Consider the following 26055-nt stretch of genomic DNA (forward strand, 5'->3'; position numbering starts at 1 on the left):
ATCTACTTGCGGTTCCTAAATACACTACGGTATTCTGTTTCTCTCTGACATTGCAAATGTTCCTGCCTGACATTCCCTTCCCCACTGTGCTTCCCTGGTAAACTTATATTTGTTCTATAAGCCCAAATGTCACTCATCCTGAGAAGTCTTTTAATACTTCCCCAGGGATTGCTGATGACTCCTTCTTTGTATCAATACGGCACCTTAAATACACCACATTCCACATTTTTGCAATTCTTTGTCTATATAGCTGTTTTCTCTAGTAGGCTGTGAACTACTTCAGAGGCAGCCAGGTTCAACGGAAAAACCAGGTACTTTAAGCCTAATTGAACACTGGTTCCACAATTTACCTGATCCAAGACCTTAAGTCAATTAACTAATCTCAGCGAGCACCATTTTTCATCTATGAAGCACAGGTAATGATATATATCTCACAGTTATTCTGTAGATCAAATGAGATAACAAGGACAAAATGCTGAGCATCCAACAGCAGGCATTTAATCAGGGTTGGTTCTCCTGGCTCATGGTAAACATATAATAGTATTTCTTTCTTCTTTTTTAAATAACATCTAAATCATTTATGATAAAAAAAGTAAATTCATGTTCATGATAGAGGATTTGGAAAATGTAAAAAATAAATAAATAAATCACTTGTAATCCCACCATCCAGAGATAACTACTGTTAAAAAGGCTTATTGTAAAAAAAAAAAAAAAAAAAAAGGCTTATTGTATTCCAATCTGGTTTCCATGATGACATTTTTCATTGTAGTTTTAACAAAACTGAAATCACAGTTTTGTTCTATGGTGTGTGTATATGCATTTTATCAAGAAGTAGTTTTGTAGACAAGCAAATGTCTTGCAAAAGTTTAATGGCTTATAATATTCCTTTGTACCATACTGCAATTTCAAAAACGGGTTCCCAAAGGAAGGAAGTCCAGGGAGGGAAGAGGGGAGAAAAAGTATGGAAGGACAGAAAAAGAAGCACTTTTACTTATTAACTGGGGGGGTTGAGGGAGGAGGGAGTAACATATTGGTCACTAAAAATAACATTTTACTTTATTCTAAAATGCTCAAGAATAGGGTGCCTTGGTGGCTCAGTCAGTTAAGCATCTGCCTTCAGCTCAGGTCATGATCCAGGGTCCTGGGATCAAGTACCAAGTCAGGCTCCCTGCTCAGCAGAGAGCCTGTTTCACCCTTTACCCTCCCCCTGCTTATGATCTCTCTCTCTCTCTCTTTCTCACACTGACTCTCTCACAAATAAATAAATAAAATCTTAAAAAATAAAATGCTTGAAATAAATATTATTTTTAAGACCAATATGCCTAGAAGTATATAAATAATAATTATGAAAATCTTACATTATATGTTTAAACTCTATAGATATCAAGATTTTCTGCACCCAAATAATAAAATATTATATCTATGAAATTATTCATTACTATTAAAAAGGTTTCAAAAATTCAAAGATCATTCCAATTATTGCTGATGTGAAAAATGAAGCTAAAATATAGACTAGTATAGTTGAAACTTACATTTTGTTGATAGGTTGTTCCAAAAGAATAAGCAGCATTCAGTCTTGTCTCTGTGTCTGGACAAAGCTATAGCAAAACAACACAACAGATAAATATTTCAAAATAATGTTTCTTCGCTTATAGTCAAGAGTTCTTAAACCCCATCGTAACATACGCTTTATATAATACCACTTAAAGTAGTTTTACGAAATTCCCATTTAAAGCACAAGATAAAAATCAACTGTAGCATGCAAGTGAGCTGTAATCTAGTGAATATCAAGTCTTTCCCCCATTTTTGCCTGAGGCAAAAACAAGGCACATTAGTAATTCTTTAGCTAGAAGTATGCTCACCTGTAAAATACCTCCTTCTAAAGTTTGCCACTTGAGAAAATTTCCTCTTACATCATAGGAAGCAGCAACAAACTTCAGTTTTCTATTCTGATTAAATAAAAACAAGAATAAAATAACATAACATACTCTAGAAGCAGTGCAGTATTCCATAAAGAAACAGTCAATGTTGACAGATCCTTTCTTTTCCCAAAGATCAAATATTCGACTATCTTTACTTTGAAGCAAAATTAATCTAAGTATCTTTATGATTAAACACACCTAAAATAAATGAACTGTGTTTTGCATTAAAACTATTATTCCAGAACTGAGAGGCAATGCTAGTGATGGATAACTTCCTTTCAAACCTGTTACGAGTATGTGTGTCTGTGTGTGTTTGCATGTGTGCGTATGTGTAGAATGGTTGGGGAGTTAGTAGGTGGAAGAATAATCTATTCCATCATTCTAGAAGGTCAAAAAGCTGAAGATAAAAATTTGGATCTGTGAAGTGCTAAGGAAATGGCATAGAGTCCCAATCAACCTTTGGAAGCACTTCTTAGAAACGCAGAGATACAGGAAGACTGAGTCTGTCTGGCATTTGGTGATATAAACAACCTTCCCAGTCCCACAAGGGCTACTTGCCACCACAACCACATCATCCAGAGGTATCCATAGACTCAGGTAAGAATGCTAACTGCTGTATCGTTTAATTCCTACAAGCAGCTGATATTTAGGTTTAGTTTAGTAATCACATTTTTAGAAACAACCTAAAAAATCAAGAATTATGACTAACAACATTCTTATTACCTTTTAAAACTGTAAATCAAAATATAGTTGTTCTTTAATAACCTAGTGATTTATACCTGGTTTTCCCCTTTAAAACTGAAATTTGTAGGAAGAGGGGTGGTACTGAGTACTTGAGGTGCTAATCCTAGCTGGTCTCCATAGAACAGCCATGGAAGATTCTGTCTCCTGTAAACAATTACAGTTGTTTTAATAATGGGGTACCAATGTTAATATTTGTGAAAGTAACTACACTGAATTTGGCTAAAATGATAGTTCATCAATCAGGATATCTTTACCAAAATGAAATAGAATGAACGGTGCGCAGTCCAGCAGTATTTTCAAAGATAAACTGAAACAATCGGCATGCATCAAAAGTGGTAGAGTCATAAGAATTCATGTTCATCACACACATATTTCCAAGAGCTTGGCAAGATGTTAGATTGGCATACACCTATGAGAGAACCATGGCAAACATGGACCTTAATAACTTTAATAACTATATTTGAAAGAAAACTAATTTGTTGAGTTTGCTTCTCAAACTTCTCAGTTTTCCTTATCAGGAAGAGGCAACTCCATTTTTATAGTTATTCAAATCAAACACTGCAGTGATCTTTCTTTCCCTTCCCATACCCAACTCCTCAGTAAACCCTGTTGGCTCAGTCTTCACTGTATATCCAGAAAGCGAACTTCTCTCATTTCCATGCTACCATTCTTGGCTATGGGTCCAAGCTCTCACTCAGACTGCTGTAATACTCCGCTGACTGGTCTCCCTGTTTCTGCCAAATCTTCTCTCCATGCTGGTGAGCCTTTCAAAACCTGAAGTTCAATCATATTTTCCTTTGCACAAAATCCTTCTATACCCCTTACAGTAAACTCCAGGTCCTCACCACAGCCACCCTCTTCATCCCCAAATCCATCTCTCCACTTTCCCTTACTTATTCTGCTCTGGCCGCTCTATCCTCCTTCCTTTTCTTAAGCATGAACATACCAGAGAACTCCTGCTTTGGAACCTCTGCACTTGCTGTGGTCTCTGCTTAGAACATTCTTTCCCTGGATATTTACACGATTCACTCTCACTTCCTTCAGGGCTTTGTTCACCCGCAGAGATATGTATGACCACCCTAAATAAAATAATACTCCCTCCATTCTCTATGCTCTTTATACTGGCTTATTTGTCTTTATAGCACTTAGAACCACCTGCATTTACTTAGAATATAATTCTGTGAGGGACTTTTTTTCTCCTGTCTCTTTCTGAGATATATAACCTGATTTGAGAATAGGGTCTAGCATGTAGTAGGTCATTAATAAACATTTACTAAATGACAGTATGAATCACTTTCCCCCAACACTCAATTCCAGCTAAACAAGCTGGAAGACATTCAATTTTGTGTATTTTCTTTCCATTAGAAATGACTTATTCTTCTTATAGAATATGACCAAGGAGACATATACTGAGAAGACTTTGATAATCTGGGGGAAAAAAAAAGGTGCCCAAGTCTTCAAAATGAAATAAAATTACTTTTAAAAAATTCAAACTTACCCAACAAGCAACTGCTGATGACTGCAAATACTTTGCAAACCATTCTGAAGTGAAAGACATGCCCTGTTCACAAAAAGGCAAGTTTTAGTTTTAAATTCAAATGAAGATTCCTTACGTACATCGCTAGGAAAACATTAGTATGCATATTTTCCAGTGGGAAATGGCTATTATTACTTTCTCAATGTTATAAGAAAATAGTTTTAATGGAAATATAAGAATTCTAACCAAACTCAGTTATTACAAGTAGGGACTGTACTGCAAGATCATGTTACTTAGGCAAAAGATATAAGGAAACAAAGTGTGTCTATAATAAAAAAAAAACAACAACATACTATGCCCATTTTAGTAATACAAAAAACAAAGAACAAAATGGCAAGAAAATAAAAGAAAACCTGGATACTGATTTAGTATTTCATTGTTAACATTTGCTGATTTAGGATTATTATGCTGCACTAAATTGGCAAGTAATAAAAGAGAAATATTTATGAATGATTTCTAAGCAAAGGGATATATAGAGGAACTAACATTTAAAATCTCTAAAGCGGTGATTCTCAACAATGGACATTAGAATCACCTGTGGGATTTCCTAAAAAATGCCTGGCTGCATTCCAAATCAATCTCCAGGAAGAACCAAGGCATGCATGGGCTCTGAAAGCTGCAGATACAAATCTCTGGCTAAGAACCACTGCTTTGGAGCTTATCTGCACATCTTGCTAAAAAAATGACACACCAGGGCGCCTGGGTGGCTCAGTGGGTTGGGCCTCTGCCTTCGGCTCGGGTCGTGATCTCAGGATCCTGGGATCGAGTCCCGCATCGGGCTCTCTGCTCGGCGGGGAGCCTGCTTCCTCCTCTCTCTCTCTCTCTCTGCCTCTCTGCCTACTTCTGATCTCTCTCTGTCAAATAAATAAATAAAATCTTTAAAAAAAAAAATGACACACCAAGAAACACCATTCAGGGTAATTTACTGGACATGTACAGAGGAGATAAAGCCAAATTATATGGAACATCGCACCACAGCTACCCAAAAAATCTAAAATAAAATCATAAGTCACTATTTTCATTTCTTTAAGGAGGAAAAATTCTCCCTTTTTAAGAAAAAAACTCCACATCTGTGTATAAGATTGAAGATAACATAAAAAAAAACTAGTTTTTTTAGTTTTATAGTAAAAAAATGGAAAGCAATGACTTTCTAAGCAGTGCTTGGAAATTCATGTAAAATAAACCCACAGACAATTTTAGAAGCAGTGTTAAAGCTGCATGATCCTTTCATTAAATAATACCCGTACATTTTAAACCAGGAATTTAAAAACACTTAGGAAATTTATCTTAAGGAAATAATCTCTCCAAAAGGAAAAACATACCTATTTCCATAAAATGGTTGACAGCAATATTATTAATAATAGAAAACCTAAATATTCAAAGGCACAATTATATAAATTTCAGTGCATTAATGAGAGTGTTAGGTAGCTATTAAAAATTACATTGGTTGAGCCTGGAGCATGGTACAGAGAAACCAAGGAAGTACAAAAGGACTGATGGAGACATGTCAAAATAACACAAGAGCTTATCTCAAAATGTGGGACAATTTGAGCTTCGAAAAGAAAAATAACAGTAAACAATTATCACACACCGAATAAACAAAGATTTCATGAGTTCACAAAAAAGTAAAAAGAAAAAAAGCACAGAGAGAAAGGAAAACACTCTTTACAGAAGACTGCTAGCTAATAAATGTAGAGGGAGTAAGAGAACTGTGAAATTATTCTGAAATGACCAATTTAAAACTTGATTCAGGCAAGATTGGTTCATCAATGGCCACTAAATGTATATTTACATAGTCTCAAAGTAAAATCTCAGACTAACTTATTAACCACAGTACCTTTACAATGAAGAGAAGTGGCAAATACCATGGCCAGGCCATCAAATTTAGCATCACCAGGAACTGGACCACCTAACGTGTGCTCTTTGTTACGATGCAATGGCTGCCCACAACACCATATCACATTCTTGCAAAAAGATGTTTCACTGAGTCTAATCATAAGAAAACAACCAGAAAAGTCCACATTATGGGACACTTCACAAGAGAGTTGGCCTTGACTCTGCATGTCAATGGCATAAAAACAAAAACAATAACAAAAACCACAAAAGCGAAACAGAGTAGGGTCTAGATTAAAGAAAACTAAAAGACTAACTGCAGTGTGGGATCCTTTTTTTTTTTAAGATTTTATTTATTTATTTGACAGACAGAGATCACAAGTAGGCAGAGAGGCAGGTAGAAAGAGAGGAGGAACCAGGCTCCCTGCTGAGCAGAGAGCTCAAGATGGAGATGAGATGCGTGCTCGATCCCAGGACACTGGGATTATGACCTGAGCTGAAGGCAGACGCTTTAACCCACTGAACCACCCAGGTGCCCACAGTGTGGGATCCTTAAATTGATCCTTGGATTCTCGCTTCCCCCTCTTCTGCCCCTGCAGAAAGGGGAGGGAGCATAAAGGGCATTATTGGAACAAGAGCGGAAATTTGGAAATGAACAATATATCAGGTAGTTCTATTACATTAATTTTAAATTTCTTTGGTGTAATACCGGGGGAAAATCCCCTTGTTCTTAGGCACTACATAGTAAAATATTTAGGAGTGAAGTGTCATACATCTACAACTTACTTTCAAGTGGCTCAGAAAGAAAAAAAAGTGTGTGTGTGTGTGTGTGTGTGTGTGTGCATGCATTTTACATGCACATGGAAAAACATTAATGACTGGTTAACCTAGGTGAAAGATATATGTACAGTCATGGTATTGTACTTTGAGCTTCTCTGTGATTCTGAAATTTTCAAAATAAAAGTTGAGAAAAACATAAAAGATGCTAGATCACTATTACTATCTTTGGGGAAAGATAATGGGAAGACACTGACCCATGTACACAGAAATTCTTTATTGATTGGCAGGTATAAATGCCTCTCATAAAATTTTACAAAACTAATTATGTTCCAATTCTGTATTGTTCAAGAAAACATTTGATATGTCATGTTCTAATCACACTTTTCCAATTAGGAAAAGTGTAAATTATCAAGGTCATATAAGTACTTTAGTCTAGCTGCCAATTACAGTGTCAACATAAACTAATAAACATGCATTCTGGTTTACCAATCTATCTAGTCTCTTGTGGGCTGAATTATTTTGAACTGTTCTCTTAGGCCATGACTAACCTCCAGGTACACTGCTAAAACTGAGTTCTTACACCTGCCAGGCTGAGGACTGGGCCAAGATAGTCACATAATCTTAACTACATTTGTTTACATGTCTCATACAACTACACAGACCCTGTCTCAATGCTCGTTATAAAGTGACTTAAAATCAAGGTATCTCTAAATGTGTCCTTAGGAAAGCACCAGTGTCCAAGACTGATATGTTTAGAAGAAATGCATTAACTGAATCAGATTAACTTTAAGAACGGAATTGCCTTTCTCTGCCCACCTTTCCTTTTTTTTTTTTTTTAAAGACTTTATTTATTTATTTGAGAGAGAGAGCATGAGAGGGGAGAAGGTCAGAGGGAGAAGCGGACTCCCCATGGAGCTGGGAGCCCGATGTAGGACTCAAACCTGGGACTCCAGGATCATGGCCTGAGCTGACACAGTTGCTTAACCAACCGAGCCACCCAGGGGCCCATGCCCACCTTTTCTTAACAGAGAAGTCTGCACTGGATCTACTGCACAGTGGCATGAAGAAGGGAGGATGTGGAGGTGGTATGGAAGACAGCAGTATGGTTCAAAGACTGTTAGACTGAACAAACAAATTAAGTGAGGATGAGACCCAGATTTCTCACTACTGGAGAAGGTACTGAAAATCTGTCAAAAGGAAAGGTTAGAAGGAACACTGAAGAGCTGCTTTAGAATTGCAAGTATTAGTATGAACTCATTTACTTCAATATATATATAAAATAAATAGTTATAAATATATATATATGTATATAAGTGTGTGTGTTTGTGTGTGTATTTTAGCTATGTCTCCTAAAAGGGTATACTAAGTGTGGTAATCCTGCTTTCTAAATATTATCCTCCACAAATTCTTAGAAAAATGGTTGATTCCAGGAATGATGTAGGAAAAGTACAAAATGAACCTGGAAATCTTCTTGTGCCAGAAAGGAAAGAAATCCTCAAGGAATGATGGAGACATATCAAAAGGCATAGGGGCCAACTTGAAGGGCCTTCAGTGGCTAAATCTAGGACAATCTGAACATCAAAACAATGCATGTATTGGATTACAACCAACTGAATAAAATAGGAACCCACTAATCTATACTGACATTAATAAACAAATACATACATAAATGGGAAGAAGGAGAACTACTTCCTTACAGTAGATGGTTAATTAATAAATGTAGAAAGAATGATGGAAACATTTGGCAACCTCATAGTAGTGGTTGATAAAGGCAAGCATCACCAAAGGAGACTAAAGCTTAGTGTTACTTATTGTTAATGTTTGGTGAAGACAAAGCATAATCTTGAAAATTCTCCTCACAAAATACTAATCAATTACAAAGGGAAAACTGGTACCCTTAGAGCAGACATGGTGGCTTGACAGCAGGTGATCAAAGTTAACATCACCAGTGATAGGACATATGAATGTTGCATGCCCTCTGTTATGGTACAATGCACTGAGAAAAGCAAGACATCTTTTTTATGGTTTCCTGCCAACCATGTCCTGATTATGAGGAAAAACTGGATGGACCCAGTCAAGGGTCATCCCATAGACTATAAGGCCTATAACCTTCAAAGCTGTTAAGTTCATGTAAGGCAGGAAAAGACTAAGGACATGTTCCAGATCAAGAGACTGAAAGAGATGGGAGCTCTATATGACTGATCTGACACCAAAGAGGAAAAGGAAATTTATTGGTACTTTTGACAGAATTATTTTAAAAAGGGAAAAGAGAAAAAAAATAAAAATAAAGGTCTACAAGTTTGACAATGGTACACGGAAGGTCACTATAACCTGAGACTGGGGAAGAACATTCCAGAAGGTATCTATCTTATTGCTAAGGAGCTAATTTTGGGGTGATCTCAGAGCTCCGTATCTATACCCCTATCTTAGTTTATTTTGTTGTTTCGCAAATATTTGGTACTTGCCTATCACACCAATAAGACGATACTGGAGAAGAGGAATTTTTGCTTTGTTTTTCAAGAGCCCAGATTCTACCTTCATTATGGTTGTCCTCCAATTCCTCCTAACCACTCCCACTGATCTAAGGATGATTTGAGCAACCAGATCCTAGCCTGTCCACCCCCAGCTCTGCTGGCATACTGGGTATTTTCAGTGCTCATTAACTAACTTCTAGTTAGTCATCTAATTCCTATTGCCTCGGATTCATGATCTCCTCAGTTCCAATTCATCCACTTTCTTCCCATTTTACAAAGCAGACATAGACTAGCAACTGTTGCAAAGGCTCTAACCCTAGGCCTCCATGCTCTCAACTACAAAATAAAGAACCTGGCCAGATACGAATAACCCTCATTTCTCCAGTGATTACCATGTATAGGTACTATGAGGTAAGTTTGATTACTATATCCAATGTACAGACAATAAAACTGAAGTTTAGAAATATTAAGTAAGTCCAAGGATATATAATTAATGACTGGCAAATCCAGGGTTCAAGTCAAGAGTCTCTGGTGCTCTTAATAAATAATGCTGCATCTTTATAGAATCTATAAAAGAACTCTCCAGCTTAAACATCTGGAGATCACCAAAAAAGGATGAGCCAAGGCAGAGAAGAGAGGAACGGTACTTATAAATAATAACACTGAGTTGTCAATGTTTCTCAGATTGATAATTTCTGTTTTAAAGTGACTTATACAGAACTGTTTCTCATTTTAGTCCCAGACTAATGAGCAAAGGAAGTACGCAACAAGGATGGAACAAAGAAACTGCAACATACTCACAAGATCTCCATAACGGGCAGATGAAATTACACGTGAAGGAAAATTCCCTGTGTTGCTGAAACATAATCCCCCTGTCTTCATAAATAAAAAATAAATAAGTAAATAGTTTATGGAAAGGTATAACCAACTTAATTTTAAAATATATGCCTTATTAATTTGATTAGCCTTACTAAAATGTTCGGTGCTGAACAGGTACAGGACCTGCTGGTATTGATGAATGTTGGTTCGCATCGGACACATCTGTCAACATAACAAAAAAATTTTTAAATGTCAATGAATTATGCTAGACCTAATTACATCAAACACTTGTCTTCCTAAATGCTGAATTAGAATAGATTCATTCAGCTAAGTAATAACTTGTAATAAATAAATTAAAAATATTAACACTGATCTGATTAATTTTATTACCATTCCTTCTATTACAAAGCAAGGTATAAATAAATAAGAAAATTAACCAATAATAGGAGAGCATTCTTTTGAAACTATATCGAGTGTGTAGCATAAATAATATTGAATAGGATTGTTAAGTCACTCAATTAAGAGCCCAAAAAACTATTATAAATGAAACCCAATCTGTTTTCATAAGTAGTTTTATCAAATCTACTTTCGTTATTTTGTCTGTCACAACGCAAAAAAGGAAACATACGCTGAAAAAGATATGTGTATCTATTCCTTCACCAAACCTACAATAAACATTTTCAAAGTCTATTCATTACCCTTATTTATTTTAGGAAAATATATTTGTCATTAATGTATGATATACAGGGAGGAAGAGGATCCACCATAGTAGTGGGGACACTGAATGGTTTGTTGTACTCATTACTTGTAAGATAGAGCAGGTAGGAGGGGATGGGGCATGGCACAGCTCTAGGCTTGAGTTGGTACTGGAAGGGAAGGCTTGGGCATGAGCCTAGTAGTCAATATTTGGACACCACAGCCCATATCATCCTAAGATAAGTAGTGATCCAACACTAAGTATCCCCAGGAGATACTACTCAAGTATTTTCTATTTTAATCTTGGAAACTGAAGAGAAAACTATACTTAGAGGGAAGTCATCATGTAGCTCTCTCAACAAAAATTTGAAGAGATTAAAATAGGAATATTATGTCTGAATTAGAGAGAGGCAGGGGTGTGTGTGTGTGTGTGTGTGTGTGTGTGTGTGGTGTGCATGTATGAAGGGGAAACAGGAAGTGATAGAGAATAGGGCTATAAATCAGGGTTCTTGGGTTACTATAATTATCATTTACTTAGTAATATGTTCTTTATATAACTTTATTACAAAGCACAGTTCCAGGCACATAGCTAGTATGCTGTAAATAGAAGTTAATACTTATATGCCATATATATATATATATATTATAGATTATGTACAAATTACATAATAACAAACAAAAACAGCTACCTTTTACTGAGCGTTTACTCTAAAACACTATGCTATGCTATGCTAAAAATTCCCATATTGATTTCTGAGCTGTGATAAAAGCCTATGAAGTGGGTGGTTTATCTCCATTCTAAAGACAGGAGGACTGACTTACTAAGTTTGCCAAGGTCAAACAACTGAAAAGAGACTGAGCCAAGCCTTGACCTCTAATCAGTTTCATTCTCTAGGCTTCACCTTCTTTATGTGTCAATGTCTATTTCCATCCTTCTTTGAGTTATTGTGAGGAAAGTGATATCACAGGAAGTATTTTTAAAAGGTACAGATTCCATATAAATGTAAGATGATATTTAAAAAGTCAGCACCCAGCACATGGCTTACCTGTTTCCTAAAGCATTTGCCACCGTAAAAGAGTTTTCATTTTCATCACAGAGCTTACAAGTTGCTTGAGACAACAATGTTCCATTAACAGCTCTTTCCACTAAACCATTTAGAAACAAAATTGTAACTCAAAGTCAGCAAATAAGTTTCTAAATACTTTGTAAAGCCCACTAGTAATTATTGTTCTAATACTCAAAATACCTGATCTGCAGAAGAGGCATGTCAAACACCACCAAAACTAAGTATAGAAAAGTGAAGACTTCCTCATTCCCACGTAAAGAAATACAAAAACTAATTTTCCAAATCATAATAATAAATTAGTATTTTTTCTCTAGTTTTGTTTGTTTGTTTTTTACTTCTTACCTGCATGTTTCTATTACAGTGGGTATGCAGAAACAAGTAATTTCATAGACAGCTGAAATGTCTCTACAACTTCAGGGTTTTTGGTAGTACCTATTAAAATTTTAAATTCATATAACCTTCAACACTACAATTTCATTTTTAGGCACCTAACCTACAGAAACACTTGTCCATGTGTATAACGACATTTACTGAAGCGTTACTTGTTGGAAAACCTAAATATTTACAATAGCAAAATGATGGTATATTCAACCTATGCAATACTATGGAGTAGATTAGAAAGAATGAGGTAATCTATAGATCATACTGGTAACTGAAAAAAGTGTGCTGTAGAACAGTATTTTTGGTATGAAACATTTATATAAAAATTCCAGTTATATTTCTTGCGGCTATAATGTATATTTTAAAAACAGGGAAAAAAAGGTCCTAGAAGGAAACAGACATACAAACATGTATGTGCACACACATCAAAATGATCAACAATCACTTCGGGGCTAAGGGAATTAACAGAGAACCAGCATTGGGAAAATGGGTCAAAGACCATTAGTCCAAATCATAATGCTATCAATAATGTTTTATCCATAACACTTTCAGTTTTCACAAGGTGGTAAAAATGATTTTAACCAAAGTAAAGGTGAATGACTTGTTTCTTCTACAGTCATCCCCGTCTTAAATGGCAATTCTATTGGATTGTTTACTCAGGCCCCAGTCCTTAGAGTCTCCTTATTTCTTTTCACACTGCATGTTAAAAACAATAAAATTAAAATTAAAAAAATAGATCTACAAATCTTTTTAGCTATTTTTTCAAATTATATCCAGAAACTGAATTATTCTCTCTACTTTCACTCTACCCCAGGCCAAGGGCTATCATCTATCACCTGGACTTTAATGACAGCTTCCTAATTGGAGCCCTGGTTCTATTCTCCAGGCAGGAGCTGAATGAGGCTTTTCAATACTAAGTGTGATCATTTCAATCCTCTGAAAACCTTCTAATGCCCTTCCACCTTACTTGGGGTAATTTCTAAGGTCACTATCACAGCCTAAAAGGCCTTACGTGATCTATACACAATCACCCCAACTTTCCAAAGCCATCTGCTTCTTTCCATACCCTTGTGTGCTTCAGCCACATTAGTGTATTTACTGCTCCTTGAACTTGCCCAACCCTTTCCCATCTCAGGATCTTCATACTTGCTAGCCTGAGTCCCCTGGTCATCAACATGGCTTTGTCCCTCACTTCCTTCAAATCTTTGCTCAGATGTCACCTTTCCAAAGAGGTCTTCCATGATCATACATGTAAAATAACACTTGCGCTCTCTCCCTTGCCCTGCCTTATTTGTCTTCATAACACTTACCACCCCTGGCATACACTATTCATTTGCTTATTGTCTTCCTCTTGCCACTAGAACCTAAGTTTGACTCACTGCTGTATCCCAGCACCTAGCAGTTAGTGCTCAATAAACATTTTTTTTTAATTTGAAGAACTTAAAATTGTAAAGTTTCACATAAAAACTGTGTATTTTTAGCATCTTTTAAGAAAGAGGTCTGATTTCATGAGACCCATGTTCTTACATGATGACAACAGTCTGCTGGTACTGAACTGGGGCTAGCTATGGTCTTTTAGCTTAACTGCCCTTCTGTTAAATGAAGTTTCAAAAATTTATTTTAACATTTATTTTAATCCTGTCAACAAATATTTATAAATAAATAAGCATGACAATATATAAATATTTTCAGGACTGTACAAAGACATATAAGTATTAACAGCATTCTTGGAAGAACACAAAACTTAATAATGACTACATTAGAGGAATAGGAGTGAGAGTGAGGGAAGAAGGGAAAGCACTTAGTTTTACTATTTTTCAATACCATTTAAATTTCTAGCCATATACATATATTACTTTCATTTCAAAGAGTAAAATTTTAAAGTTGAAAAATAAATGACCTTTTAAGCAGTAAATCTACATGTGCTCTTATGGTACTCTCTCCAAAATACACTGCAAATAAACACTCCAAAATATTTGCAATACATTAAGAAACTTGGAAAGGATAGAGAAAAAATAATTGATTATCTAGGGTAATTTTTGGGAAATGGAATAGGTAGGGAGTGTGGACTTTCATTTCTCATCTTACAGCCTCATGAATTATTCGATATTTTTAATGATATGTACTTTCTGCATTAATTACTTTTTAAAAATTATTTACCTGGTTATCTGAGCATTTTCTTCTTATGTCAGAAATGGGAAGAGTTGAAAGAAGTTGTGTAAGAAGTAAGATGCACCCTCTTTCTATCTATTCTTCCTCTCCCCCTCAGCCCCTCTTACAAATCCACAGAACAAATTAACAGCAAAAGTTCAAGATGGCTCTAAGAAGCTCCCACCATGGAAAATTTTAAGTATGTAATATAACCCCTAAAATAGTGAAATACTGGTTTCATAGCGGTCACCCAACTATAAGGGGTTACTAGGTGTCAGAGCCACCATCTGGCCCCCCTGGCATCTAGCCTCCATTCTCAGAAACTCATTAAAACTGCAGCTTCTGCACCAGTGATCTCTGACTGTCAAAAGTCATTTCAGAACTCAGTCCATTCTGACTTCCACACTGTATTTGAATCTGTGAACATCATCGCCTTCATCCCCACTTAGATATCCCAAGGATATTTTTTACTTCCTTTTTCCTCATCCCCATATTCCTTCACTCATCTAAGTCTATTATCATCCTTTTAATATTTCTGGGATCTACTCCTTTGAGTACAACATGTTCTAACTCTGGTTTAGGTCCTTGTCACCACCTGTCTACAGCACCCCAACAGCCTCTTCACAGCTCTATTTCTGGTCCCCACTCTTTAAATATCAGCTTCACAAGGACAGGGACTGCATTCCTGTTCAATCTTTCTTTCACTGCTTTACCCTTCATCCCCCTGGACAATGGACAGCACCTAATAGGAGCTCAACAAAACCCCTATGCCTACAGAACACCCTACCATTCAAGACCTTCCACAATCTGGACCAATGCACCTTTTAAACTCAGCAAACTGTTATTTCCATAATCCCTTCATATTCAATCTGGATGTTTATATTTGTAACAATATGTTCATATTTTAACAATATGTTTATATTTATAACATTGCTCTTGTTCGTACTCTTCCTCCTGCGTGAAATGTTTTCTTTCTTGCTATCTTTTGAAATGCCATTAATTCTTCAAGGTCTCACTATTATACTGCCTCCTCATGCCCACTTTCCCGAACAACCCTGGCTTAAGTGAGTTCTTCCTTACATTTATTGTCTAGAATGCTCATTTCATGATGTGCTCCTATAAAAATATTTTGTGGCTATCTTGCTCTGCAAATCAGTTTTCCATATGCATATCCTGCCTTCTAACTAGATTTTAAATAAATTGATGGCCTGGATTTTTATTTCTTTTACAAATTATTTTTGTATAAAATATTTATTTTTGAATAAATAATATATAAATAAAAAATAAAAGGCACAGAAGAATTTGAAAATGAAGTCTCTTTCCCACCCTTTCCGTCCAGATACCCAGTTCTCTACCCTGGAGGCAAGGCTGTTATCAGTTCCTTGTAAATTTCTCCAGAAATAGGGTATGCATAGCACATATGAATTTGTAATTTTTAGAAAGCATAAATGGTAGCTCACCAAATACAGAAAACAGTACCAATAAACAGCAAGTACTGAAATGAATATTTGTGGGTGAATACATAGAAACTTTTCTATGTATTCACCCACAAATATTTTTTTTTCATTTTTAATGTATCTTGGATTTGTTTCTTGAGCAATACTTGAAGAACTGCATTATTTTTCTATATAATAATCCATATTTTTCTGCATCCTACATGCCTGCATGGATGTATGACAGTTTATTTGACTAGTATCTTCTTAACAAACTTTGACATTGTGTATGCTATTTTGTCTTAGGACAAAAGTTGCAATAAGAAGCCATGCATATACTTCTTCAGACATGTATTTTCCTGCACTAGAAAAGGAAATTCCTAGTTAAAGCCTACCTGGGTGATGATCTGCATTTGATAAATACTGTCAAGTTGCTCTCCATAGAGACTGCACCAATTTATAATTCCCCAGTAATATATGAATAACTACTACCCTGTATCCTTGCAAACACTATCACAGTTCAAAAGGTTGATAATAGGGGTGCCTTGGTGGCTCAGTCAATGACATATCTGTCTTTGGCTCAGGTCATGATCCTGGGTACTGGGATGGAGCCCTGCATCAGGCTCCCTGCTCAGCAGGAAAGCGGCTGCTTCTTCTCCCTCTGCTGCTTCCCCTACTTGTGCTCTCTCGCCCTTTCTCTCTCTCTGCGTCATATTAAAAAAATCTTTAAAAAAAATGTTGAGGGGTGCCTGGGTGGCTCAGTCGCTAAGCGTCTGCCTTGGGCTCAGGGCATGATCCCAGGGTGCTGGGATCAAACCCTGTATCAGGCTCCCTGCTAGGCAGGAAGCCTGCTTCTCCCTCTCTTACCACCTCTGCTTGTGTTCCCTCTCTCGCTGTGTCTCCCTCTGTCAAATAAGTAAATAACGTCTTTTTAAAAAAAGTTGATAATAAAATCTGGTAGGTTAAAAATAAAATTTATTTTAAAAATAAAATTTTAATTAATATTATTCTCTGAGCAATGTTGAACTTGTTTCTCATGTTTAACGTTTTTTTGTTTGTGAATTCAGTTTATTCATGATTTTTGGCCACTGTTTAAATTCAGCTTTTCCTCTTGTTCTTATATTATTTATAGAAGTTTAACATATATATATTGTAGAACTTAGACCTCTATTAATTGCATGCATTATAAATTTTTCTCTAGTTTGTAAGTTTTTTCCTTGTATTCTTTATTATTTTTCTACATGATATTTTAGAATTTGTATTTAGTCAAATTTGCCAATATTACCTTCTGTAGGTTCTGGGTTTCTCCTTATACTTAGGCCTATTCCATCTCAAGACTAAAAAAATTTTTCCTGTTTTTTATGATCTTTTTTTTTTTTTTTAAAGATTTTATTTATTTGACAGAGAGAGACAGAAGACAGTGAGAGAGGGAACATAAATTGGGGGAGTGGGAGAAGCAGGCTTCTCACAGAGCAGGGAGCCTGATGCGGGCTCAATCCCAGAACCCTGGGATCATGACCTGAGCCAAAGGCAGATGCTTAATGACTGAGCCACCCAGGCTCTCCTTTCATGATCTTTTATAGAATCATATTTAGTATTTAAATATTTGACTGGCCTGAAATTTATTTTTCTTTAAGAAATAAGTTTGAAACCCAACTTAGTATTTTCCAAGTTTCCCCAACACCATCTACTAATCAGTCTTTTCTCCACTGACAGGAAATGCCACTTTTATCACATATCACATTCCGACTGAGACTCGGTCTATTTTGATTCTTTACTTTAAGTTCCACCCATTAGTATGTGTAATCCATATGCCAGCCATACTTGTTATTACAGCGGCTATAAAATGTGCATAATACCTGATAAGGTTGTTTCCTCTCTCCTTTTTCATAATATTCTTGGTTTTTCATATTTTTTCCAGATAAATTTTAGAGTTAGTTGTGTAGTCTCTAAAATAGACAAACAATATCCTAGTAGAATTTACCAGGGTTCCATTAAATGAATAGACTGGTATTGGGACAGCTGACATCTTTATAATATTTAATTTTCCCCTTCAAGAACATCCTATGTATTTCACTTACTAAAGCCTACTTTTGTATCCTGCAGGAGCATTCTAAGTTTTCTTCAATTGATCTATCTTATACATTTCTTCTAAAATTTATGCCTTGGCATTTTTTTCTTTTTGTTGCTACTGTAGATGAGATTTTTTCTTCTTTCATACATTTTAAAGAATTGTTGTTTAGACAGAAGAAGGCTACTAATTTTTGGAAAATAATTTTGTATCTAAAACCTTTATTGTTTATAGTAATTTTTAGTAATTCCCTCGGGTTTTCTAAACATATAATCAAATCATTAAAAATTAATTTTTAATGATTTTTACCTCCTTTTTAATTACCCTACCATCTATTTCTTTCACTTACCTAAGTGCACAGTTTACATCTTTATCTGGGTCCTGACATTAATAGAAATGCTTATCATTTGTCCCTATTAAGCATCATGTTGGCTTCTGAATTGAAACATATATACTTTATCACGTAATTTTAAGGAAGTATCAATCTAATCATATATTATAAAGAATATTTTTTAATTTTTTAAAAAGATTTTATTTATTTACTTGTCAGAGAAAGAGAAAGAGAGAGAGAGAGCACAAGCAAGGGAAACAGGCAGGCAGAGGAAGAAATAGATTCCCCAGTGAACAAGGAGCCTGATGCAGGACTTGATCTCAGAACCCCAGGGAACATGACCTGAGCTGAAGGCAGACACTTAAGTGACTGAGCCAGCCAGGTGTCCTGAGAACTTTTTTTTTTAAAATCCGGGAGGGCTTTTTATTCTCTTCTCAATGGCTACTATTGTCTTAAACATCATTAAATTTTGGACAATTGAAAAAAAATACTGTTCACCTAGCTATTTCAATTAATGTCCTTTTCAAACCACCTAAGTGAAGATTCATTACTACTTTTTCATAAAGAATTTACTTCTTACCTAAAATATGGCCAGTGGGACAGTGGCATTTTCCTTCTGCAGTTAAACCTCCAGGGCAAGAAATGCAATTCCAGCCATCTTCAGTAATACCTTTCTAAATTAAAACAAAACGAAACAAAACAAAAGCAAAATTTCTCCTTGATCAGTGATGTAATTCCAAAAAGCCACAACAGTATATAATTTGTAGCCAATATTCTAACAAATCATGCATATATGAGTTACATAAAAATTTCCTGGACAGCCAAACAGTGCTTACATTCCAAAATTAAATTACGTATGATCACTATGTGCTGACTACTGTTAACTCTGAGCAACACTTCTTTCTTCTTCACGATTTTCAGTTCAAATGAGTCCTTACTTTCAAAGTAATACTGTCATTCAGTTTTTCAATTTACAAAAATAAAACACAACAAAATTCAAAAGGATTTAATCAACAGATAGCCAATTAATTGTTTGGTTTTACCTGTTCTAACATATTCTAATTTTTATAATTCAAATACATTAGTTTTTAAAAATCAAACTATGATTCAAAATGGTTGAATTTTATGGTATACGAATAATATGTAAATAAAGTTGTTAAATTATAAAGTTGTTAAAGTTAAATTCAAAATGGGTGAATTTTATGGTATACAAATAATATGTAAATAAAGTTGTTAAAGTTAAATTATAATTATAAAGTTAAACTATAAATTATCTATTGTTTGTATTAATAAGGGTTTTTGATAAAATATGATAACACTCAAAATTGGGCTTACATGGTTTTTCCTAACCTGGGGCAAAACCAAATATGGATGTAACCAAAATGAACAGAGAACAAATGGTAACAACAGAACAATAAGAAATTATTTTTAATTTTGGTTGAAAAGACTGGATATGTCAAGAAATGCTCCTAAATTTGGCAGTACATTTAGAGAGGACTATTTAAAAATTATGATTATTTTGTAATTTCACTGAAGAATAAATTTGCTTTGCAACCATTTCGTATTAGCAGCTTTTTATGATTGATAATTCAGCAATGGTCAATATTTCCAAAAACATAAAATAAGTATTAAGTGGTAATCAAACTTATAAGTTAAATCAAATTAGCCATAAAATTAGGACAACTGGTAAATTAAACTATCAACTTAATAGTAATTAATTTAATAGTAATTTAAGCTATTAAACTGCCAGATTCAATTTTTTTTTATCCAGATGAGAAGAAACATTACTACAAAAGAACTGCCTCATTAGACTCCTAATTATTTTTTTTTAAACATTATATTTATTTGACACAGAGAGAGTGAGTGAGCACAAGCAGGGGGACCAGCAAGCAGAGGGAGAAGGAGAAGCAGGCTTCCCATTGAGCAGAGAGCCTGATGTGGAGCTCAGTCCAGGGCCCTGGGATCATGACCTGAGTTGAAGGCAGATACTTAAACCACTGAGCCACCAGGTGACCCAAAGACTCCTAATTTTCGAAAATGGTTGCAAAAGGTATTTGCATTAATTAAGAATCATTATATATAGTAACTAATTTACTACTTTTCCAAAAATTATGATATAATGACTAACAAGACAACAACAGATATTATTTAACCTATTTAATGATGCAACTGGCATTTCATGAACTTATTACACCTTAGGTATCATTATGAACATGAATTGTTGTAAGACTGCTGACACAAAAGGTCCAAGACAGAACTCAATCTGTACCTGTCAAAATATACATACATCCCAACAACTCTTTATATGTATCATTCATCTATTAAAAAAAAAAAAGAGTTACTCTATGAGAAAATATAAAGACAAATTTCACAGCTTTGCATTTTTTTAAATTTCAGATTTTAAAAACTAAGGCAATACATTTGTTTTTTCCAAGTTTGCATAAAATTTCACTGATTGCCCAAAATTTACTCTAGTAAAAATAAAAATAATTTAATAATTTTAAAGTTGGGGAATATATTAGAGTCCGGCATTAAAACATAGCTTAAAGGGGCGCCTGAGCGGCTCAGTGGGTTAAAGCCTCTGCCTTCAGTTCAGGTCATGATCTCAGGGTCATGGGATCGAGCCCCACGTTGGGCTCTCCGCTCAGCGGGGAGCCTGCTTCCCTTCCTCTCTCTCTGCCTGCCTCTCTGCCTACTTGTGATCTCTGTCAGCCAAATAAATATATAAATAAATAAATCTTAAAAAACAAACAAACAAACAAAACATAGCTTAAAAAATAAAGACAGTTGGGGCGCCTGGGTGGCTCAGTCAGTTAAAGCCTCTGCCTTTGGCTCAGGTCATGATCCCAGGGTCCTGGGATCGAGCCCCGCATGGGGCTCTCTGCTCGGTGGGGGGCCTGCTTCCTCCTCTCTCTCTGCCTGCCTCTCTGCCTACTTGTGATCTCTGTCTGTCAAATAAGTAAATAAAATCTTAAAAAAAAAAAATAAAAAAAATAAAGACAGTTAAGGGGTGCCTGGGTGGCTCAGTTGGCTAAGCAGGTGGCTCTTGATTTCAGCTCAGGTCATGATCTCAGGGTCCTGGGATTGAGCCCTTGCATGGGGCCCTGCACTCAGCAGAGAGTCTGCTCAAGGATTCTCTCTCCCTCTCCCCATCACCCAACTTGTGCTCTAAAATGAATAAAATATTAAAAAAAAAAGACATTCAATTTACTACCTTTTACAGTAAAATTATTTTAAAGTAAATATTTGATACCATGTTTTCTGGGCACTTTTTACAAATAAAATCAGGTCCTCCATTATTAGAGATCATCTGAAATCCTGGTAGACACATACACGAAGTTCCTAAAAAGAAAAGAGCCAATTTTGACCTTAGTAGATAAAAATAATAAAACTCCAAATAGGGAAACTTTCAATATTCTTAAGATCTTAAAAAGCAGTATAGCTGTTAAGAGCAAATCTAGAAACATACTACGTAGGTTCTAATCTTAATTCTGCTATTTAGCTGTGTGATCTTCAGCAAGTTACTGAACTCTGCGCCTAGATTTCCACTTTGGCAAAATGGGAATGATAACAGTACCTACCTCATAGGGTTGGTATGAGTATTAAATTACTTATTATATGGAAAGTGCTTAGAATATGTATGGCACACAGTAGGTATTTTGTTTCCTACCACGTTAACTGCAAGCAGAACTGAATTATTAAAGTACTGAACTTTAATTTTAATAATCAAACTATTCATTAACTGCTATGGGAACTTTTACAGTTCTATTTCATCCAACCATACACATATATTCAATGATCTCAAATTTACTTTACCAAAACAAAACTTAATTAGCAAAATCATCCTGATTCAAATAAATGGCTATTTTCCTCTGAACAGACAGTAGACTTTATAAGATAACCATTATTCAACTTGCTGGATAGGTAAGGACAGCATTCTCTAAGGACACATCAAGTGGAAACAGATCCCATAGGAATCTATGTAGTAGAATGCATTGGATATTTGGGTTCATACGTACGAAGCTACCACCTTACACTTTAAGACTCCGTGAAACGCTTTCTCATTCATATTTCCTCACCTGGGGAGCCTGACCAGTCTTATGTAATGACTTAAATGAGGACATATCAAATTTGAAGATGGCAAAAAGTTAACACCATGGGTGACCAAGACTGAAAGACTTGGTCTTTCAAGACTGAAAAACATCCTAGACTTTAGAATATGGAAGAAGTCTTATTCTGAGCAGTTTCAGTGAGGAGAACTAGGACCAAATGGTGGGAGTTTCAAGAAAAAAGAAATAAGCTTAATCTAAAGAGACTTCAAGGGCAATTAGTAATATTCGATAATAAAAAGGATAAGTCCTAAGGAAATCTATATTAAGGACACACGATATAGTGGGAAAATACACGGGTAGAAACTGAGGGCAGAGAGACAAAAGTTCTTCGGATCCACAATTTAGGTGACAAATAAAATATTACAACATCAAATGAGCTTCAATTTCCTTATCCGTAAAATGAGAAGACTGGACCTGATCCTGATTAAGGTCCCTTATAGTTCTAGGTTTCTAGGATTTGAAAAGCAAAAGAGTTAACAAAGTTTATAAGCGCTCATTTGCGTTCCCTCCCCAACCCGTCCTGCGACCTACTCCTTTATACTTCGCTAATTCTCTATTTCTTTTCTGTCTTTGGTAGGCAACTTTCCCGGTGCCTCCCGAAAGACCCCTCTGATGAGAAGTAGGGGACTGACGCGGAGAAATTCATTTTTGGCGCTGGCTCACGGCGTAGCTTACTCTGGGTTCCCCAACCTCAATTGTGTGCAAGCTGCAATCCTCCAAGGAAACCCATCTCTTAAGCTTTGGCGGTTAAGTTTCCTGAAAATTTCTTCCCGCAGGCGAAAAGGTGTTTCAGACACGCCGGGGACTGAGGGCAGCAACAAGGCGGAGTATTCGAGCTTTGGCTAGGGCCCACCCTGAACGGCCTCACCTCGGGCATCCCGCCTCTGGTTGGCTCCGCACGGGACACAGGACAGCGCGGAGATATCGAAGTACTGGTTGTGGCCGCACGACTCTGGCTGTAGGAATGGAAAGGAGAAGGTCTGGGAGTGTGAGACTCGCGGGAAGACCAACAGAAGGAATACATTCGCAGCAGCCGCGGAGGAGACAGTCCAAGCCGCCATGGCTACCCCGGACCCACCGCCGCCCGTCACCATGGTGCAGACGCCCGCGGCCGCGCAGTCTGTGGCGTCCCATCAGCCGCTGCGGCGAATCTGTAGAGCGGATTGGACAACTCCGCCTGGGGATCCGGAAGTGTCTGCGGTTGCTGCCTGGTTGCTAGGTGAGCAAAGCCGCGGGAAGCTGGCTTGTCTGAAAGGATGGGTTAGAGAAGCAAACTAATCCTGTAGGCTGGCGGGCCTCAACTGGCTTTTAAAAATGTGTTTCAAACTCTGAGACGCGACCCATTACCGTGATGTGCTATCAGTTTAGGAGGTCGGTAAATAGAATACCACAGCAAAGACAGTATCTGAGTTTATTACACAAATTAAGAGTAAGTTGTTTCATTACGCTGTTGAATGATGTTTACATCAGAATTTATTCAGACCAAGCCATTTTCGCATGAAAGAAGACATTACAACGGTGTCTTTGTCAAAACACGTTTGTCAGAAAAAGTAGGGAAAAACCCACTGATTTGAAATATGCAATGCTAGATTGGCTTAAAAAAAAAAAAAGAAAAGAAAGATCTTTCTTGGCAGACTGTTCTTTGGGTTTCTAGTTTCCTTGTTTTGGATAAAGGAAATCATGCATATATAATGAGATTGTCTTTTGTCAATAAAGAAGGAATCTAATTTTTAACCTAATTTACGCATACATGAATGTTGCCTTTCAAAGCAAGCACCTTTGGAGGCTGTTATCACCAAACACCAAAATATTTTAGAATTACCTTTAGAGCCAGTTTATAGATTATAAAAGAAAATTTTATGTTTTAATGTTTAAATCTCACTTCTGTTTTTGTTGCATTTTGTTTGTTTTATTTTGTTTGCACACCTTCCACTCTCCCAATACAATCACCCAGCATAATTTTTAGCCCCTTATTCATCAGTAGGAGCTTGAAACAAATTTGGCTTTCTCAAAAAAAGTTTTTGCAGTAAAAATGATTTGTCACTATTAAGGAAAATACATACATACACAATTCTTAATGCATGTTGAAAATGCATCTAAGGTAAGTTAGATAACTTTAACCATTAACCCCCATCAGGCCTAGTATTTCTCATGTGGCCTTCCCCAATAGACCAGCATTCACTCAGTCACTAATATCAACGGTAGAGGACATAGGAGAAATATGTTCTGAAAACTCTTCCTTAAAGATGAATTCTAAAAAGCTTTTTTGAGTAATTATGCATTGTTGGAGTGTCTAGTTGATAGTGAAAAATTACTTATCTGAATAAGATTTTTAAAAAACGTGACTATACAAATGTTAATGCAGACTCAGAAAGGGTATGGTCAGAATAGTTGAGATTAATCTGCAAAAGCTTTGTATGGATGATTTTTAATTCTAGTCTTCTTTAATTAAGTGCATACTGTTATATGCTCTGTGGAAGGGATTGGAGCAATATTTACTCATTGCCTCCTATGTAATTAAAGCAATAAAAGAGCTTCCATTCATGATGGTTTTCCTTGTGTCCCACACTGTGCACTATACTAAGTTCTTGGCAGCATTAATCTTAATTCTTCATAATAACCCTTTGAGGGAATACTATCCCTTTTTGTATCCTTTAACAAAAAAAAAAAAAAAGAGAGAGAGAGAGAAGAAGAAGAACAAAGAAAGAAATTGAAGATCGAGAAAGTAACATTCTGGGCACCTGGGTGGCTCAGTTGGTTGAGGCTCAGGTCATGGTCCTGGAGTCCTGGGATGGAGTCCCGCATCAGGTGCCCTGCTGAGCCGGGGGGGGGGGGCTGCTTCTCCCTCCGACCTTCCCCCTCTCATGCTCACTTGCTCTCATTCTCTCTCACTCTCTCAAATAAACAAATAAATTAAATCTTTTAAAAAAAAGAAAGCATTTTAGGAAGTGGTGGAACTAGAATTTATCTCCATCTAGCCAACTCCACAACCTGTTAACTTTTCAGTTTATTAAGTGGCTTCTTTGTGGAATAGATGGAGAAAAATGTTGGTATTCTACGTGTAGGACAAACCTATGGCCTTTAGTTAGCAAGATGATACTGCCATCGTATACCATGGACAGTGGAGCTGTGATTGTCTAAGACCTTTGGGCATTACACCTAACAAAACTGCTCCAAAGTGGGGCGCCTGGGTGGCTCAGTCGGTTAAGCAGCTGCCTTCGGCTCAGGTCATGATCCCAGAGTCCTGGGATCGAGCTTCACATACGGCTCCTTGCTCATCAGGGAGCATGCTTCTCCCCTGCCTGCTGTTCCCCCTACTTGTGCTTGTTCTCTGTATATCTCTCTCCCTTGCTCTCTCTGTGTCAAATAAATAAAATCTTTAAAAAAAAAAAACCCTGCTCCAAAGAGCTAAATAAAGACCTTAGTTGTAGTGAAAGGATTCAAAATACAGTTAGGTTTGTCATAACTGTGGATACTGTGTGTTCATCTGTATAAACTACTTATACAAGGATAGCAGAAAGAATATTAGCTAAAACTGTGAGCATAAATTGGGACTGTATCATTAGGGATATTTTTGCTGCAAGTAAATAGATCACATAGTTTAAGCCAGTTTGAAATGGCTTAAACAAAAACAAACATGAGAAGTCTGGAGATAGGTGGTCACTGGTCTTCCTTCAATGATGTCAGATAGTCATTACTGCAGT

General features: G+C 36.3%; 1 protein-coding gene across 1 annotated transcript in view; it reads right to left on the reverse strand.

Moving 5' to 3' along the window:
* Positions 1-23454, reverse strand: part of TMEM67 (transmembrane protein 67) — a 50431-nt gene extending 26977 nt beyond the window's left edge. The window contains exons 1-11 of the mRNA XM_080802491.1: positions 23220-23454; positions 21493-21581; positions 18820-18913; positions 11852-11951; positions 10262-10331; positions 10092-10166; positions 4165-4227; positions 2921-3075; positions 2702-2810; positions 1863-1949; positions 1533-1598 (exon numbers count right to left, since the gene is read on the reverse strand). Coding sequence (XP_080658617.1) covers positions 1533-1598; positions 1863-1949; positions 2702-2810; positions 2921-3075; positions 4165-4227; positions 10092-10166; positions 10262-10331; positions 11852-11951; positions 18820-18913; positions 21493-21581; positions 23220-23445 — 1134 coding nt within the window. The 5' untranslated portion in view covers positions 23446-23454. The remainder of the gene's footprint in view (positions 1-1532; positions 1599-1862; positions 1950-2701; positions 2811-2920; positions 3076-4164; positions 4228-10091; positions 10167-10261; positions 10332-11851; positions 11952-18819; positions 18914-21492; positions 21582-23219) is intronic.
* Positions 23455-26055: the final 2601 nt, after the last annotated feature.

The sequence above is a fragment of the Martes martes genome, assembly GCF_963455335.1.
Source record: "Martes martes genome assembly, chromosome: 4".
NCBI classification, from domain to species: domain Eukaryota; kingdom Metazoa; phylum Chordata; class Mammalia; order Carnivora; family Mustelidae; genus Martes; species Martes martes.